We start from the raw sequence: 16,641 nt of genomic DNA on the forward strand, positions 1-16,641 counted from the left end.
CTAACTATGCATAGGATTGCATAGGATTGCACTTTGACTCCAAACAGTTTGCACTTCAAACTGTTTACTAAGCCATCCTGAGTGCCATTATTTAGTAGAAAATAAGGATACGAGTCCAGTCTATTGGGAGGGATGGCTGTTTTGAGCACTCAATCTCAAGGACTGTTGGCCACAATGCAGAAGATTCAGAATTGGAATGTGCAGCAGATCAAAGGGGAGCTGGGGAGGATGGGACATGCTGACACTGAGATGAAGGAGGCAGACATGCTTATCTCAAGGCCAGATTATTCGGCAGGGCAGGCACAGGCAGTTCCTGGAAATAACTAAGAGGTACAGCCAAGGGGAGGGGCTCTGGGAATGAGGAATTTTCTGACGGGAAACCAGGCAGCCCCAGCTCTTGACCGCATGACGAGGCGTCAGCAGAGCTGGACAGCCTGATTAAATGATAAGCACTAGATTGGGTTCAACAAGCTGCTCTGTGCATGCTCAGAGATTCGTTCTGGGAGATTTGTACTTGGGAGCAATAAAGAACATGTTGCAAGGAAAATGGTCTGTGGCATTTGACTGCTTGAAAGAGGAATCTTGGCACTTGGCACAATCAGTCACAAAAGCCTCTGCTTTCCTTCTTTTTGTTTTTTAAAAGTAAGTTTTTAGCCATCTAAGTTTCAGAGAAACTTATGGAAATGACAGAAACTAGTAAAAGACTGCAGTATTATTCGCTGTGGCTAGGAGGCATAGCTGCAGTGGCTGCATTGGTGCTGTGCCTTCCCCATGGTGAGCAGAACCAGAATAAAGTGTGCAAAATATATGCACATGTGTTTATTTCCAAGAGGTATACCAATCTCTACACCAAGTTTTTCTTCAGACAGAATGTGGCTTAGTTCAACACAGATTTTTTTAAAATTACAGCCTCAGTTGTTGCTGCAACATGGCCTTCTCCAAGCTGATGCCTCTGGCTACCGTGGCCTGCAATGGCAGCTTCTCCCAAACACCATGGATGACTGGAGCATGCTGGGAGTTCTAGGCCAACACAACTGGAGGACAACTGGTTGGAGAAGGCTGCTGTAACAGACCTGAGCAGGCATCCCACCCTCTACAGCCCTGCTTTCAGACCTAGTTCTGGTGGCTGCCCATTTTTTGTGGCATGTCGACATCAGTTTGTGATTAAGACTGATCAGAAAATTACATTCTCTTATTATCTATGTGAGTTCCAGTACTGTCTATGTGAAGATTCCTAACATCTTGAATGAAGGATAGAATAGTGTAGCATTAACAGCCTGAGCTTAGAGAAAATGGCTTATACGACTGCCTGGCGACAATGACACACGCTTCGGTGACTTCCCGCCTTGACTTCTGTAATGCGCTCTACGTGGGGCTACCCTTGAAGACAGTCCGGATACTTCAATTGGTTCAAAATAGGCTGCTGACGGGGACTGGGCGTTATGTTCACATGACTCCAGTCCTCCGTCAGCTTCACTGGCTTCCCATTGAAGTCCGGGCCCAATTCAAGGTGTTGGTGATGACCTGTAAAGCCCTAAACGGCTTGGGTCCTGGCTACCTGAAGGAGCGCTTACGTCCATATATGCCCGCCCGCCCCCTGAGATCTGTGGGAGAGGCCCTTCTCCGGGAACCCTCCGGGAAGGAAATTAGGAGGGTAGGTACTTGGAGGAGGGCTTTCTCAGCGGTGGCGCCCAATCTATGGAATGAGCTCCCCAGAGAGGTCCGCCTGGTACCGTTGTTATTTGTTTTTCGGTGCCAGGAGAAGACCTTTTTATTCAAATGTTATTTTAATTGCTAATATAATTTGCTTAATTCTTCAGCCAGAGCTACTTATTTTATAATGCTAATGTGTTTTATATTTTTAGTGTTTTATGTTTTAACTGATGTTGTAAGCCGCCCCGAGGCTTCAGCGAATGGGGCGGCATAGAAATTTTTAAATAAATAAATAAATAAAGCAATGATACATATTCTTGCTTTACGGAATGCAATGGTTCTGCTCCCTACACTGTGTAATTAGGCAAACAGTGCCTCTTCTGAGGAAGAAGGAAGTTGTAATGTCTAAAGAGCAATATCCCGGTGTCTAATAACACATAAATCAACAGTCCTGTCTACACTGCTAAGAAAACCTACTGAGGTACCCCTGTTTTCCCCCACTGGCTTTCATGCCTTTATTTTTCCAAAACCAAGCACCAGACAAACAACACTTTCTCCTTTGAAGCCAGTCATCCCTAGGAATGATTACATAATTCTGAATACACAAGTATATTTACATTTTTGGAAGCTAAGAACGCCATTCCATTGGCCACTTGGAAACTAACTCCAACAAGGTCTGCGTAGCTGAGGAGGGGAGACTCATTTATCAGTGTCACCTTTTCGGAAGCTGGGAACACAGAGCAGAGGCACAAGAAGTTGTTTATTATTTGGTTTCCAAAGCATACAAAGATGGGGTTGGAAGGGACCTGAGAGATCATCTAGCCCAAGCCCAGCTCAATGCAGGCTCTGCACTGCAAAGTGCAGCTGCAACACCCCTGTCCGATGGCCATCCCACTTATGCATAAGATACACTACAAATTTCACCTAACACAGGACCTTGAAATGCTAGAATGTGAGACAAAGACATTTCAGGGGAAATATTGAGGGTTGCTTCTAATGACACTGACAGAACCATCACATCAGGAACATGTAACCTGCACCCTCCCATGACCCCCTCCATTCACTTTAGGGTTAGGGTTTCTCCTCAGTCCTGCCACCTCTGCCACTGATGGTTTGATTCTCCTCTCAATGCCACTTAACCCATGGGCACTACTACTTGATCACCTCCATCTTCTGCAGTGATGCAGAGTTTCAGTGCTGCCCATGTCTGCAAAGGCTCTGGGAGTCAGGGGCTCCTAGAGGACAGGAAACTGGTCGGAGTGCATTTTGCAAAGGAAATTACAGAAGGAAGCATTCACTTTGCAGGAGGTGGAGGAGGAGGAGGGCGTTTGAGGGAAAGCAAGGTAAATCAGCAGTTGAAAAAACTTTCAAGCAGTTGAAAAAACTTGCATAAATTAATGCACAACCCTTTGCATGTTTAGCAGGAGAAGAGACTTACAGCTCCAAACATGTCCCAGCTGTCTAACCATGCACAGGATTGCATCTTTAACGGGAGTAAATTTATATACGTTAAATGAAATAAAATTGGAGGGGCAGCATGATGAAGGTGCCAGAAATTTTTGCCAGAAAGTAAAGTCATGGACTATAAATAGCTAAAAGGGAAACAGGCAAGGAAAAGGCCCCCCAAAACCTGGCCCATCCCCAGTCTGGAAATGGTCCTGCAGTGAAATTACAGCATAAACAAAACCGTCACTTCTCTACATTAGCTGTTAAAGCACTAAAGCCACTATAAACTGACACAAGAAGGTACTCCTGGGTGCAGCATTCCTGAGTTCACTTCCCAGGAAAGGCTTACCTGAGGGGGAATAGCTGTCCAGCTCGTAGGGAGTGCCATAATTGGAGGGGTCAATGTCCACATACTTGATTTCCCCCTTCCTGTCTGACATGGGCATATAATCCAATGACTCATCCTTACTCATATCCATGTAGCCCCCATCGCTTTCTACAGACAAGGAAGTATGGCTGCAGGGAGGAAGACATTTAGTCCAACACTGTCTCTGCCTTATTAGGATAGGCCTATGAGAAAGAGGAGAACCTCTAGAAAAAAGCAGGAAGAAATGAAACACAGCACTGCTCAGTTGTGTTTCCTCTCCCACTCCTTCATGGCCATTTGCAAAGTTCCTCAAAAACAAACACAAGCGGAAACAAAGAAAAGGAAGGCACAACACAAAGTAATCTATTGACATGAGAAAGAGAATGCAATAAGTAGCTATAGACAAGCACCTGCTTCTGCTTGGGTTAGGAGGGTTCATCCCAGCATATGAGGTAATTAGTATTACACGTGGCACATTGGTTGGTATAAACACATCCATGACCAGCGTTATATCAAAAAGGCTGACTATCGGAAGCACATGAAATGTATGCTTCATTTATTTTAGCTCACATTTTCAGCAATTTAAGGATATGCAATGGAACATGCATACATCTGTAGATGCTTAAATGAACATTTAAAGCACTATAGTAAAATAGGCCTCCCCTTACCCTCCCCTAGGGTAAGACACAAAACAATATAATCCTTAGAACATAGACCCTACAACAGAGGTGGTGCTTTATATTGGAAGATTGTGCAAATAGTTTGAGTCTGCTTGGTCAGGAAGCAGCAAACAAACTATGTGATGGTGGAATAAAATAAAAAGATCACAGTAGAAAAATGTATCTGAATGGAAATCAGAATAAACCTCCAACTATCATATCATATTTACTATATATGACACTATGATACTATTATCAGATGGTAACTATTCTTAGAAAGAATTCTATCCAGTAAAATACCTAATCTTTCAGACTGATTTTGTTATATGCAGACAGCATATTTGTAGCCTCCTCAGTGGAAGAAAATTGTGTAGATAGGAGAATTTATATAACTGAGTTTCACATATTAAAATCTAGGGTTATATATTCAGATGCAAGCTATAATGTCGTATAAGTGAAATTCTCTAATCAGGACTTCATTTAAAGAGTATATATTTTGTTAAATCAGTCCATCCAATCCAACTGCTGGGATAGATAGAGAATATGCACAGCTTGAGGCACTTGGATTTTCCCTTCCCTTAATGTGGAGCAATAGACACCACACAGCAGAGAATGTTACATGGCATTACTACTTTCTTGTACAAGAAAGGGAAGAAAAATGCCTGATGGATGCAACATTACTTTATCCTGAGGATCCATTTGGAAAGACTTTCCCTTTCAAATTACCTTGAAGTTATTTTAAAGAATTAACTTACAGCTTTTGCTTTTGTTTTGTTTGTTTTGCATTTCCCCACAAGTGGCTTGACTTATTTTCTTCAATTATATGGATGATTTTCCTTGCATTCTCCAGATCCATAGTGAGTCAGATCAACGGCCCACTTTTATTTTTGCAGATTCATCACCACCACCATGTAGCTGATTAACAAGTGATAGCATTCATACGCAGAATGAGTGCCCATGTGGATTTGTTATGTGTAGGTGAGTTCCAGAAGCTTCTCACCTTACAAATACCATTTCAGGCCAAGGAAGCTTCTCTTAGACCCAAGCAGCTTAGACAAAGTAGTATCAAATCTAGGTAATGGGCCAGTTTGCACAATCACAACCGGAGAAATAAGCCATGGTGGCTTATTTCCCTCACTGCACATGCCTTGAGAGATTAATAGAACTAACTACCTTGGCAGCCCAGCTTGCAGGCAGAACGGTTGCTGCCTGGTTAACAAGCCACAGGAGATTCCTACAGCAGTCCATGGATTCCAGGTGTCTTGTGAACCATGGCAACAAGCCAGCCTGGCCACGTTCCCATGACACAACAAGTTGGCAGTGTTGCTAATCCCCCAGCAGGCAACCAGCCATGGTGGCTTCTTAACCATGCCGTGATTTTGCAAATCAGGCCATTCACTCCCTTGATAATGACAACAACAAAGTCACGGAGAACTAAAAATTACATGAACACATCAACATGGGGGAAAGCCAGTTCTATGCGGGATTTGCCAGCATTTAACTTTGCTTACATAGAGCAAATGACCTCTAAGTTTCTGTTTCAGTACAGCAGAAAAGCCATGACTGTAACGGAATAACTGCTGCATACACTAAAGCGAGAGGCAAATGCTGATTCACAGGCACCTTTGCATCTGGTCCACGCTGGGGGCATTCCCATACACCTCAGCTTCCTGTTTGGCTTTCTCACTCCAGCTCTGCAGGAAAGTGTGCTTGTTCCTGTGTAAATAGTCCACCAAGTCTCCATACCGACAGTATTCCGTTATGATGTAGATCGGCCCTGTGGAGAAGAAAATCGCCAGTGAGGTCTGCAGCTGGGTTCCCCTGCGGAGGGTCCAACAAGAGGCCTTAACTGTGACTTCCCTGGGCAGCCACTGCAAGCCAGGTGGGCCCCACCTGAACGAAGGCTCCTCCAGGTAGCAACAACGAACACAAGAATCCATGCATGAAAACTAGCATGTCTGGAAGAAGCTAGGCTGAACGCTTCATCCTGACTGTCGGAAACATTTTGTCCAGAGGAGCTTTTTTCAGTTATGTGAATTCCCACCTTCAGTCTGTACATGAAGGTCATATACAGCATATATGAACTAAAAGTGTGTGTGTATAAGAGAAAGAGTTGGAGCAGGGGGAGAGAGAAACATGCTTCTTATAAAAGTTAAGACGACATTGCTTGCTTTCTCTCCATGCTTTTCTTAGAAACATGAATTCCACATGTCAGCATCTTTCACACAGGCATCCTGAACTGTGTTGCTATTCCAGAGTGCTCTCGTTGCACCGTATGCCACATGTGCAAGGACCAAAGCCGTCATCAGACAGTGAAGAGTAAGAGCTTGCCCACTTAGACTTCAGAATAAAAAGGGCTGGGGCAGCAGCTGCACGTGTTGCTGGAAATGGGGCAAATGTGCACAAAATAATGCAGCAACAGGTAAGGAAATGTATATCATGCCAAAATGAAATGCAACGCCCAAACATTGCAGGAGCATCTCAGCGCCTAAAAGTGAGGCCAGGGGCCCTGAGGCAAAGCATCCCTCAGCAAGGCAGGCTTGTCCAGCAGAGGTGCTGGGAGAGGGATGCCATTGAACTGGTGTCCACCTCAGGTAGATGCTTCACAGCCTGCATTCACTGCTGCCCAGATTTGGTACGAAGCAATATGCATGGCCCTAGTTAGCCCAGCACCTGAGTCACATCTCCTTCTATCCAACAGGGCCACGAAAGGAGCCTGTGGCTGAGAATGATGGATTTGCTGAAAGTAAAAGGGTTCCACACAAGGAGCGGGCACAGGGCTCTGGCAGGCATCCTGGGACAGACAGCTGGGGAGACGGTGGGAGAGAGCATTCTTGTTTCCACAGTATGGAGATGCAGATAGTGATGGGGGAATTGGCAGGTGTTCTTTTACCATCAGGAAGCCACCAGTGGATGAACAAGAGTGGTGCAGAACACCAAGCGGAACAGCCCCTCTCTCTTCCTGCCAAAAGGCGGATCAACTATTAATATTACCCATGTTATGATGAGAGCGATCAATTAGCAGCCCTAGGCAAGGTTTGCATGCATAGCAAGAAGAGAAGAAAGGTCGGGGCACAGGGATGTGCCCAAGTCAACACAGAACACAAAGATGCTGGTACCTGCTTTGGTGCAGGCTCCAAGCAGGTTGACAATGTTCAGATGAGGCCCCAGGTGACTCATGATCTTCAGTTCTGACATCAACGCCTGCTTCTCACTGCTTCGGGCAGTAGCTGTAAGGGAGATGGATCAAGTGATGAAATATAGAACAAAAAGCTTTATAAAGGTACCCAGGGAAAGAAGCGGCCTGGACCTATCCATGGTCTTCAGAAAAATAGGAACCCCAGCAAGGCACAGAGAGATGATCAGTGTGGGAGACCAGTGGAAAGAAACACCGAGGGCCAGTGCAGACATGCACAAACAGGCTTAGATCAAACTGAAAGGCTGATTCAGGTGTCACTTTTAGCTCACCTGGCCATTGCCAATTCCCTGTCCCCACCCTGTATGGCACTGTTAATGACAGGTGTACACAGCCCAGGCCAGGTACAAACCATGAGTGATTCCATAGCACATTGGATTTGGGAGGTGGCGAAACGTTACTGTGTTCAACCCTGCATTTTTCTTTTGTGATTTTCCCCCTTGGGCACAGAATATAGACAGGGAGGTGCAAAACAGCACAACAGCAAAGGAAGCTCTGGATGACTACAAATGCCATCAGTTTTAAATTATATAAGAAAAATATATATTGGTAACCACTGAGTGATTTTATAATATATTTAGAGCTTCTCCCCACATCAGCAGCTGTGATGGATTCCGAAAGTGGCTGTTCTGAATCTGGAAGATGCAGATTCCTAAGAGGGGAAAAAGAGAAATAGTTGTGGCACAAAGCTCATGACCTGTCCACAGATTAAAGCCATGTGGATGAAGACTTGTGTGTCGCTAGATCTGGACACACATCAGTATCCTTTGCTTGTTCAATCTGGAAGCAATTGTAAGAGCTTCTCTAAATGAGGAGTTTAACCTGGTGCTTTCCCCTCACTTTCTTTGCAGGAGAAAGAGTGCTGTTAGTTTCCCTGCATTCCCTTATTTTAAATTATACAACCATAAGATGGTGCCGCAGTGTAGTGCAATTCTGGAATTTGTTGTTTAGTCACAAAGTCGCACCTGACTCTTTGTGTCCCCATGGACAAGCCTTTATTCTAGTTTGTTGCACCTTAAAATTTGTTACCTCATTATCCCTGCCAAAGCTCACAAAAATGGCTCTGAATTGTGGGAGAGGTGCTGGAGGATAGAAACCTCCAGTAAACAAGGCACCAGTTTCTGTGAGTGAAAGATCACAAGCACACAATAAATTCCTCATTTAGAGAAGTCCTTAATCTAAGATATTTTTTGCAGCTGCATTCAAATGCCATAAGCTTTATACCACTCATCTCCTTGGCTTTTTTCCCCTTGGGAATTTCCATCTCCCAGCACTCCAAACTGCTGTCCTTAATATCCATTTAACTTCATTGTTATTGATGAGAACAGAAGCCAAAACGTATTTTAAAATCACTATGTTAGATATTTCATATCTCAACATCCTGTTTGTGTGTGCATGTGTATCCCATGCCAATAATCATTAAATACACAAGCAGAAGAGTGGTGAATGGTGAAAACATATTGTATGTGAAATGAATTAGAAAGGCAGATGTGGGAAAAGAGGGTAAACATTTGGATGCTCCTGCACAGGAAGTGAGAGAAGAGATTCCACACTCACACTTGAGCATTTTCACAGCAACCCTCATGGCGGACTGCGAGTGGCTCAGGCTGTGGGCTATTGCTTCCACCACACGCCCAAAAGCTCCAGAGCCCAGCGTGCGTCCTGTGCACACAAATGCATATATATTATCAAGAGCATCATAAGAAATAATAATCAAAGTTACTGCCTCTTGCTAGATACTAACAGCCATGGGAGAAGCTCTCAAAACAACTGCATGGAAAATGCTGAGCTCCTAACTTGAAAGTTTAGACAGCACAAGTTATTCCACTGCGGAAATGAATAAAATTGATGTCTGGATAAGAGCTGTTGTGCTTCCAAATTAGGCTTTTATCATGCAATTGCATGAATTCTGCCTCATGGACAGAATTCTAGGAATAAAATCCCTTTTATGGGTGGCATCATCTTCAACTTGTAAACTTCCCATGTTTCTTCTCTTTGCCACAGAAAATGCACGATGGAGGGAAGATGGAATAGCAGCCCAGTGGTGGCAGTGCTGGGAGCCTTCTGTCTGGAATGATGGCTGATGGGCTGACTGTGCTCCCAATGGAATTCCTCCACATAATGCTGCTTACATTCTACATGTGACCGCTAGGTGGGAGCGCAGCACAAATTCCACAGCAGTTCTGTCTTCTCAGCTGTTTACGGGTGGTGCGACTTCTTACATGACTTATGTTACTTTCTCAGGTACAGACTGATATTTATAGCCAACCTTCCCTATTGCTTTATAGGATTTAGACATTCCGCTAAAACATATTTTGAGTGGTTCTAATAGATGGTCTCTTTCTTCCAGTTTTTATTTAAAGTATTAGTGATAAAAACAACTCTTAGATGCTTCTAGTTCATGACCATTTATGAAGGAACGGAGGTAAAAAGATTAAGAAAGGAGGAGGAGAATCTCTTGTAGTATCACCTCATTTATCTTTTCATTTGGTAAACTTGGATATGGTTCTGCAAGCAATTATATTTTTATATGATCACCACGCCATGGTAGCTCTTTGCTGTTTATGTTCTCATTTTAGTATGCAATCTCCCAAAATAAGCATTTTTCTACAAATAGAAGTGTGATGAAGTGCATTTGATGAAATGCAAATAGCAAAGTATAATTGCACTTCAGCTCACTTACTAGTTAAGGAAGTACAGATTTTATTTATTTATTTATTTATTTATTTATTTATTTATTTATTTATTAAAACATTTCTATGCCGCCCCATTCGCCAAAGCCTCCGGGCGGCTCACAACATAAACTTAAAATACAAGAAATAACAATATAAAATAAGTCGCCCTGGCCAGATAAAATAAGCAAATAATATTAACGATTAAAATGACGCTTAAATAAAAAGGTCTTCGCCTGGCACCGAAAAACAAATAACGACGGCGCCAGGCGGACCTCTCTGGGGAGCACATTCCATAGATTGGGCGCCACCGCAGAGAAAGCCCTCCTCCGAGTACCTACCCTCCTAATTTCTTTCACGGAGGGTTCCCGGAGAAGGGCCTGTCCCGCAGATCCCAAGGGGCGGCTGGGCATATATGGATGTAAGCGCTCCTTCAGGTAACCAGGACCCAAGCCGTTGAGGGCTTTATAGGTCATCACCAACACCTTGAATTGGGCCCGGACTTCAATGGGAAGCCAGTGAAGCTGACGGAGGACTGGAGTCATGTGGACATAACGCCCAGTCCCTGTCAGCAGCCTGGCAGCTCTATTTTGAACCAATTGAAGTATCCGGACCATCTTCAAGGGTAGCCCCACGTAGAGCGTGTTACAGAAGTCAAGGCAGGAAGTCAACAGCGCGTGTGTCACTGGATTTGTCACTGGATTTTTTGGTGGATTTGTCTTAAAATGCAATCCAAATGACTGTTCTTCCATTCCTAGCAAAAAGACATGAAGGGGTAATATTTGTCCCCCCTGGAAGAAGCAATGGCAGCTGCCAGCCACCTGGCAGAAGAGAGTTACTAGAAGTGATTTGTCCCTTTCATGCTTAGTGGCACCAGTTGTTCATCACTGAACCTCTCCCTTGGCCTGTTCCTCTCCTCACCTAGCACCAGCTTGTCCCTGGGAACTTCCCAGCTGGAGTCATAAGGAAGCTGCATGGGGTCCACATAGATATATTCATGTCCATCAGAGCTAACTGACTCAATCACCTTCCAGCGGATTTCGTAGCGAGGTTTCTGGACAGGGAGAAAGTGGGGTGTTAGGAAATGGCTGTGCTTTGTTGGGTACAGCATCGCTGCAGGGCAAGGCAGGCCCAGGAGGCCTAGCAGGAAGGCTCCCACATGGTATCCCACAGAAGGCAGCTCACACGCGAACCCGTTCTCTGTCTCCATAGTTCAAGGCTTCTTGGTGAGGGATGCTGCCTCCCCTACAAGGCAAACCAGCTGGAGACAGTGACATCACAGGCTCAGCACCAACCACTGCACAGTTAGACCCATTGAAATCTCGCTGAGTTCAGTGAGGCTTCTGTGTACATCACTGCTCTAAATTGGGCCCTGTGGTTTATCTCTCCTACCCGCTTCCCAAGCCCTGCACAGCTTGCAGCAGCAATGCAAAAACAACTACTCTTCTTCGTTGCATCAAGTATTTTGTCTACATTTTGCCAACATTCTTTTGCAAACACCAATGAGTTCTCCCCACCGGCATACATTATTTAAAATTGGGAAATTGCAATGGGGGGGTGATTTTAGAATTGGAATGTCAGGTGGCTTGTAGCCTACTGCCTCTGCTCAGCACCTTCCTCAAGACCTCTCCTGAATTGCCACATTTTCCATGAATACTTTCTGATTTGCATTCCAACTTTATTCTTCATGACTGTGGCCAGCACCTGACACCCGACAGTCCATAGTAGCTGAACATCAGCCAATCAACTCATATCTTGAAACCCAATCCTAACATCCCATAGTTAAGGAGTGAAAGCTTTATAGCAATTGCCAGAGCAATTCTGTTTGATTTAAGATGAGGGAACATGGTTCACTACCTGCCTCACCATGGATCTTTCACTGAGAAAGGAGACAACCAGACTCTTACCTTTCGCCACAGCACAAAGAGGATCACCAGGAAAAGACACATGAGCACCAGCAGGGCCAAGATCACTGAGATTATGATCACTTTAAAGGGCAAATCTGAAACAGTCAGCAAATGCAGAACCATTAGACTTCCGCAGCCAGTCATACTCAAATATTTTTATTGATCAGAATGGCTCCCAAAGAATCTTACAAGATAAGAAGAAGAAGAACAGCAACCGCAGCAATAATAACAATTCTCTTATAAAACAAAACACACAAATATTATTAGCAGTGGTTCATCTTGAGAGTGTGGCATGGTGGTTTGAGTGCTGGACCGGGGACCTGGGAGACCTGAGTTGTAGTCCCCAATCAGCCATGGAGCCAACTGGGTGAATTTGGGCCAGTCACGGACTCAGCCCAACCTGCCTCACAGGGTTGTTGCTCTGAGGATAAAATTGAGAAGAGGAAGATTGTGTCAGCTGACTTGAGTCGCTCGCAAAAGGGGACAAGGCAATGTCATCACCATCACCATCTCGTTTTTAACAGAATCAGCACGCAAGTCAGCACTGTCAGAAGGTCTTGATCAGCACCTCTTCCTTACTGCATCTTGGGACCCAGAAGGTTACTCATGTCCAGCCTTCCCCAATCTGATGTCCTTCAGCTATTTGGGGCCACAACTCCTATCATTCACAGTCAATGAATGTGTGCTGGGACTGATGGGGTTTTAGTCACACACATCTGCCAGGCTCCAGATCAGAGAAGGCTGCTTTAGTCCAAGAGGGATAAAAAGCCCACACTCTCCAGAGTTCTGCAACTCTTGCATTATGTACAGTAACTAAGCCAGCCTCAGATATCTGGCATACCCCAGGGGATTCTGCTCATAGTCACAGCAGAACACTATTTCAGGCATGATAGTAATGCATGGAAAGGGGGAGATAAAGCCTGATCTCCACACACTCAGAGTAGGTCCTGAAAACTCTCCTGCATGCCATTTTTTAGCAGAAAGGCAGGGCAAAAAGAAAATAATAAAATCCCTCCGCTGTATATACTAAGGGATTGTCCAAGTCTTTAGGTAAGGTAAGATAAGGTAAGATGCAAGGTAAGATCTCTGTCACTTCTAGCAAACCACTGCAGCCCTGGCACAGAACATTAAAAAAGGAGGTGCCGGGGGGCATGACTGCTTTGCCATGCGACAAACCCCTTAGCGTAACTCAGTTCACATGCCAGGCCTCCTTTGCCACCCATGTGAAACAGGTCTTATACTCTATGCTCATCTGGCCCCATCACAAAGGAGGAAAGGAAACAATAGTTATATAGAGGCAAAAAGAATGGAGTCGGCAGCAAAAGACTGCCCTGCTGTGTGTTGCTTTCCTGCCCCCTCTGATTTGGGGGGACTGCACCTCAGAGCACCTGCTTAGCATGCAAAAAGCCCCAGGTTCAGTTTCTAGCATCCCCAAGCGGGGCTGGGAAAGATCTTGCATTCACTGCTCTAGTGCCTCCCATGTCAGTGGGACTATGAATTCACTGCAGGCCCTGGGGCTGAACTTCAGAGGACCTATCCATGGTGCTGAAACTAATTTGTGGGGGAGGATGACTATGAATACAAAGATAACTCCTATTTTTCTATGCTGAAACCTGGAATGGATGGCGTTTTAACTTCCACTGCTTGGTCTGAAACTCTGGAGAAACACTTCTAGTCAGGGCAGTACTGGGCAATATAGACCAGTGGTCAGATCTGAAGCAAGGCCACTTCCTGTATTTGTATGAGTGACCTGTGGAAAGGAAAACATTTTTGAAGATCAGCCACTCCAGTCAGCTTTGCTTTTTTTCAAATCTTTTACAGCTGGAGAATAGGGGAAGCACACAGAGAGTGTTTCAGTGAAAAAGAACAGAGAAGATGAACTTTGTAGCAGGTTTGGGATCTGATCAGATAATGGGCTGGTTGGGTGGCACTGGGGGCTTGTAGAAGAAATTGGACTGTGCATTTACTAAAAATAAACATTACACTTCTCAGTCTTTTCTTTCAGTTTAATGCCATCTGCTTTTGGAACTCAGCATTTATGTTTGCTATGTTCATGCCTTTAACCATGAAAATTCTGAACCTGTTTGTGCATTAAAAATCTGCCCTGTGATTCTAGATGAAATGTAGGGTGCCCATCAGAGACCCTGCACCATTTCTGCAAATCTAGAGTAAAGAAGAACACTGTGCATACATATTTCAAAAGACATGCATGGAGGGACTCACTCTGTGGGACCAGGGTGATGCTCTGAGAATCTGTCCCCAGGAGATTTTGGGTGACACAGCTGAGGAAGACGGGGTCATTCAGTTTGTGGAGCTGCAGCTTGCTTGTCACAATGTACATCTTCTGGTCATCATGATATGTGGCATTCACTTGCAAATTAATCTCTTCAGAGGTATTCCCCAGGAGCCTGGTGACTTCCTTGTCACACCTGTTTTGGAAGGCATCAGCCAATGGAGGAGATGCTTGATTCATTTATGCTCCGTCTCCTATGCCTGTCTACTCAGAAATAAGTACCACCTAATTCAAGGAGGCATACCCACAGATTAGTGTGCATGGGAATGCATGCTTGGGCACTAATCTGACCCTGCTAATGCGACCCACACCATGGCTTGAAAGCACGTGAGGCAGCAGCTGTGCTGAAGCTGACCCTGGGCTGGGGGAACACCTGGGGAGCTCAGGTGCACCAGGTTGCCTTCTGCAATGAAAGGCAGGTAGGCAGGAGATGGCTGTAATAACAACAACCTCTGGAGTGAACCAGTCATGTGCAAGACAGCGGTGCTGCATGCCACTGAATACTCTTGCCAAGCGGGGTAAGAACTCTCCTCCTCTTCTGGGAGTTGGGGAGAGAATACTCAGGACTGTGGAGAAGGGATGCTTAAGATAACACAGAAAAGCAAAGATAGCTTCTTATGCTTCATGACTATCTGCTCCCTCTGCCCATTGTAGCTGCTATTTTAAAAAATAAACACAAAACCCAATCCCCATCTCCCCAGTGGGGGACTGAGATCCCAATGAAATGTGGATGTTTGTTGAAAAAACCTGGAAAACGAAAGGTGGTGGGGTGGGGGAATGGCCTGCTGGAGGAAAATACAGCTGGCAGGAGAGCAGTAGTCCTATTCAGAGGTGAAAAGATGCCACAACATTTTGCCTGTAGGTCTCACAGGTTGCCATGTGATTATTGCCAGCCCTTCATGAGCAGCATGGCAATGTGAGCTGGACACACCCGCTGCATGACACAGTTGCCGAAATGTGCAGGAGAGTCCCTCATCTCTGTCTTCAACTCCATACGTTCCTGCGCAGAATTCTAAGCACAGAAGATCCTGGGACAATGGTCTCCTCACCGTTTCGCATCATTGCAGGTATACCAGGTCACGTCTGGCTGGGGCATCCCTTCAGTGACACATGTCACGGTGTGCTCGCCACTGCTGCTGTTGCTGTCTTCTCTCAGAATGGACACCCTCGCTTGGACTGGATATATTGGAGGAAAGAACACAACACATAACCGGTTAAAGAAAGTCAGGAAGAAGTTGGTTTTCACAATAGAGGGAATTAAGCTGCAGGCCCCTGAAGGGTTTATATTACAGATAGTACCAAAAGTTATTTATGTAATCTGAATAAATAAATAATGCCACAGTCTATTTAGAAATGCCACAGTCTATTTAAAAATGCATTTATTTGTGCAAGTTTTTCAGAAGAGGGTGTAGGCAGGTGTTGTAATGATGGTTTTACTGCATTTCTATCATATATCTTTAGGGTTGTTACATTAACTGTGTTGATGTGCTTTATTTTTTAATATGGGTTCTCAGCTGCCTTGAGCTTGTGCAAGGAAGGGTGGGAAGTAAATAGACACTCTGTTCTGATGGTTAGGCATATAAAATGTCCCATTTCCAGATTACAGTCCAGCTGTCAGATAGTGTCTTGGGCCAATTTCAGGGCCTGAGCTTATCTGGGAACACCCTAGCAATTTTGATGCTCGCGTGAGCCAGTCAAGTCATTACAGAGCAAACCAAGACTCTGTGGGCGGCTTATGTTGGTAGACGTAACAGAGTGTTGCAGTCACGCTCCTGTGCCCTGCCTACTGCACAGTCTGCAGCTGAAATGATTATTGTTTTAAGGAGCAGAAAGTGTGGCAGGATTAACCAGCCGTTCCAGAGCATGTATGGCAATGCTGCAGCTGTCCCCCTTGTGGCATACTGTGCCAATGGCACCGCCACAGTGGTCTTGCGTTGAGGAGCCGATCCACGCATGGCAACATCAGAACGCCTCCATGAACATGCAGGCCACAAACATGGCAGACAGGAAGATGCTGGTACTGAAAGGACTGGGGCTCAAGGCCCCAGGACCAAAAACAAAGGCAAGCAAAGAAACTTGCATGAACTGATTTAAATATGCTCTGAATTCTGTAGAGGGCCTTGTCCCCAAAGGACATTGCTATCATTAAAATGAGATGTACAGGCAGTGGAGAGGAGGTCATTTGATTCCAGAAAAGAAAACCTCAGGCAGAAAAAACCAGCAGGATGCTGGCGCGGGCTAAAGCACACATAGGGAAAAGGCCAGCTAATCAGATGCAACAAAGTTGGGACCACTGTGCCCTTGGGACCTCTGTGCGCAAGGACAGCAGGGTAGTGGGCCAGATGGCTTTCCAGAGATCTCAGGCTTCAGATGAAAGATTTGTGACTCCAGCCCTAACAGGCAAAGTCCTAACCCTGCCTCTGTTCATCGGCTGTGGTACAATCAATG

At 45.1% G+C, this 16,641-nt stretch overlaps 1 protein-coding gene across 3 annotated transcripts in view; it reads right to left on the reverse strand.

Annotated features, from left to right (window-relative positions):
• PDGFRB (platelet derived growth factor receptor beta) overlaps positions 1–16,641 on the reverse strand; it is a 75,897-nt gene that overhangs the window by 15,782 nt on the left and 43,474 nt on the right. For all 3 annotated transcript variants that reach the window (XM_044454322.1, XM_044454323.1, XM_044454324.1), the window contains exons 9-17: positions 15,243–15,369; positions 14,124–14,329; positions 11,901–11,995; positions 10,915–11,047; positions 8,879–8,983; positions 7,245–7,355; positions 5,749–5,902; positions 3,449–3,615; positions 2,271–2,380 (exon numbers count right to left, since the gene is read on the reverse strand). In XM_044454322.1, the coding sequence (XP_044310257.1) occupies positions 2,271–2,380; positions 3,449–3,615; positions 5,749–5,902; positions 7,245–7,355; positions 8,879–8,983; positions 10,915–11,047; positions 11,901–11,995; positions 14,124–14,329; positions 15,243–15,369 (1,208 nt within the window). The remainder of the gene's footprint in view (positions 1–2,270; positions 2,381–3,448; positions 3,616–5,748; positions 5,903–7,244; positions 7,356–8,878; positions 8,984–10,914; positions 11,048–11,900; positions 11,996–14,123; positions 14,330–15,242; positions 15,370–16,641) is intronic.

The sequence above is a fragment of the Varanus komodoensis genome, unplaced genomic scaffold (genome assembly GCF_004798865.1).
Source record: "Varanus komodoensis strain SLA01 unplaced genomic scaffold, ASM479886v1 scaffold7_3, whole genome shotgun sequence".
NCBI classification, from domain to species: Eukaryota; Metazoa; Chordata; class Lepidosauria; order Squamata; family Varanidae; genus Varanus; species Varanus komodoensis.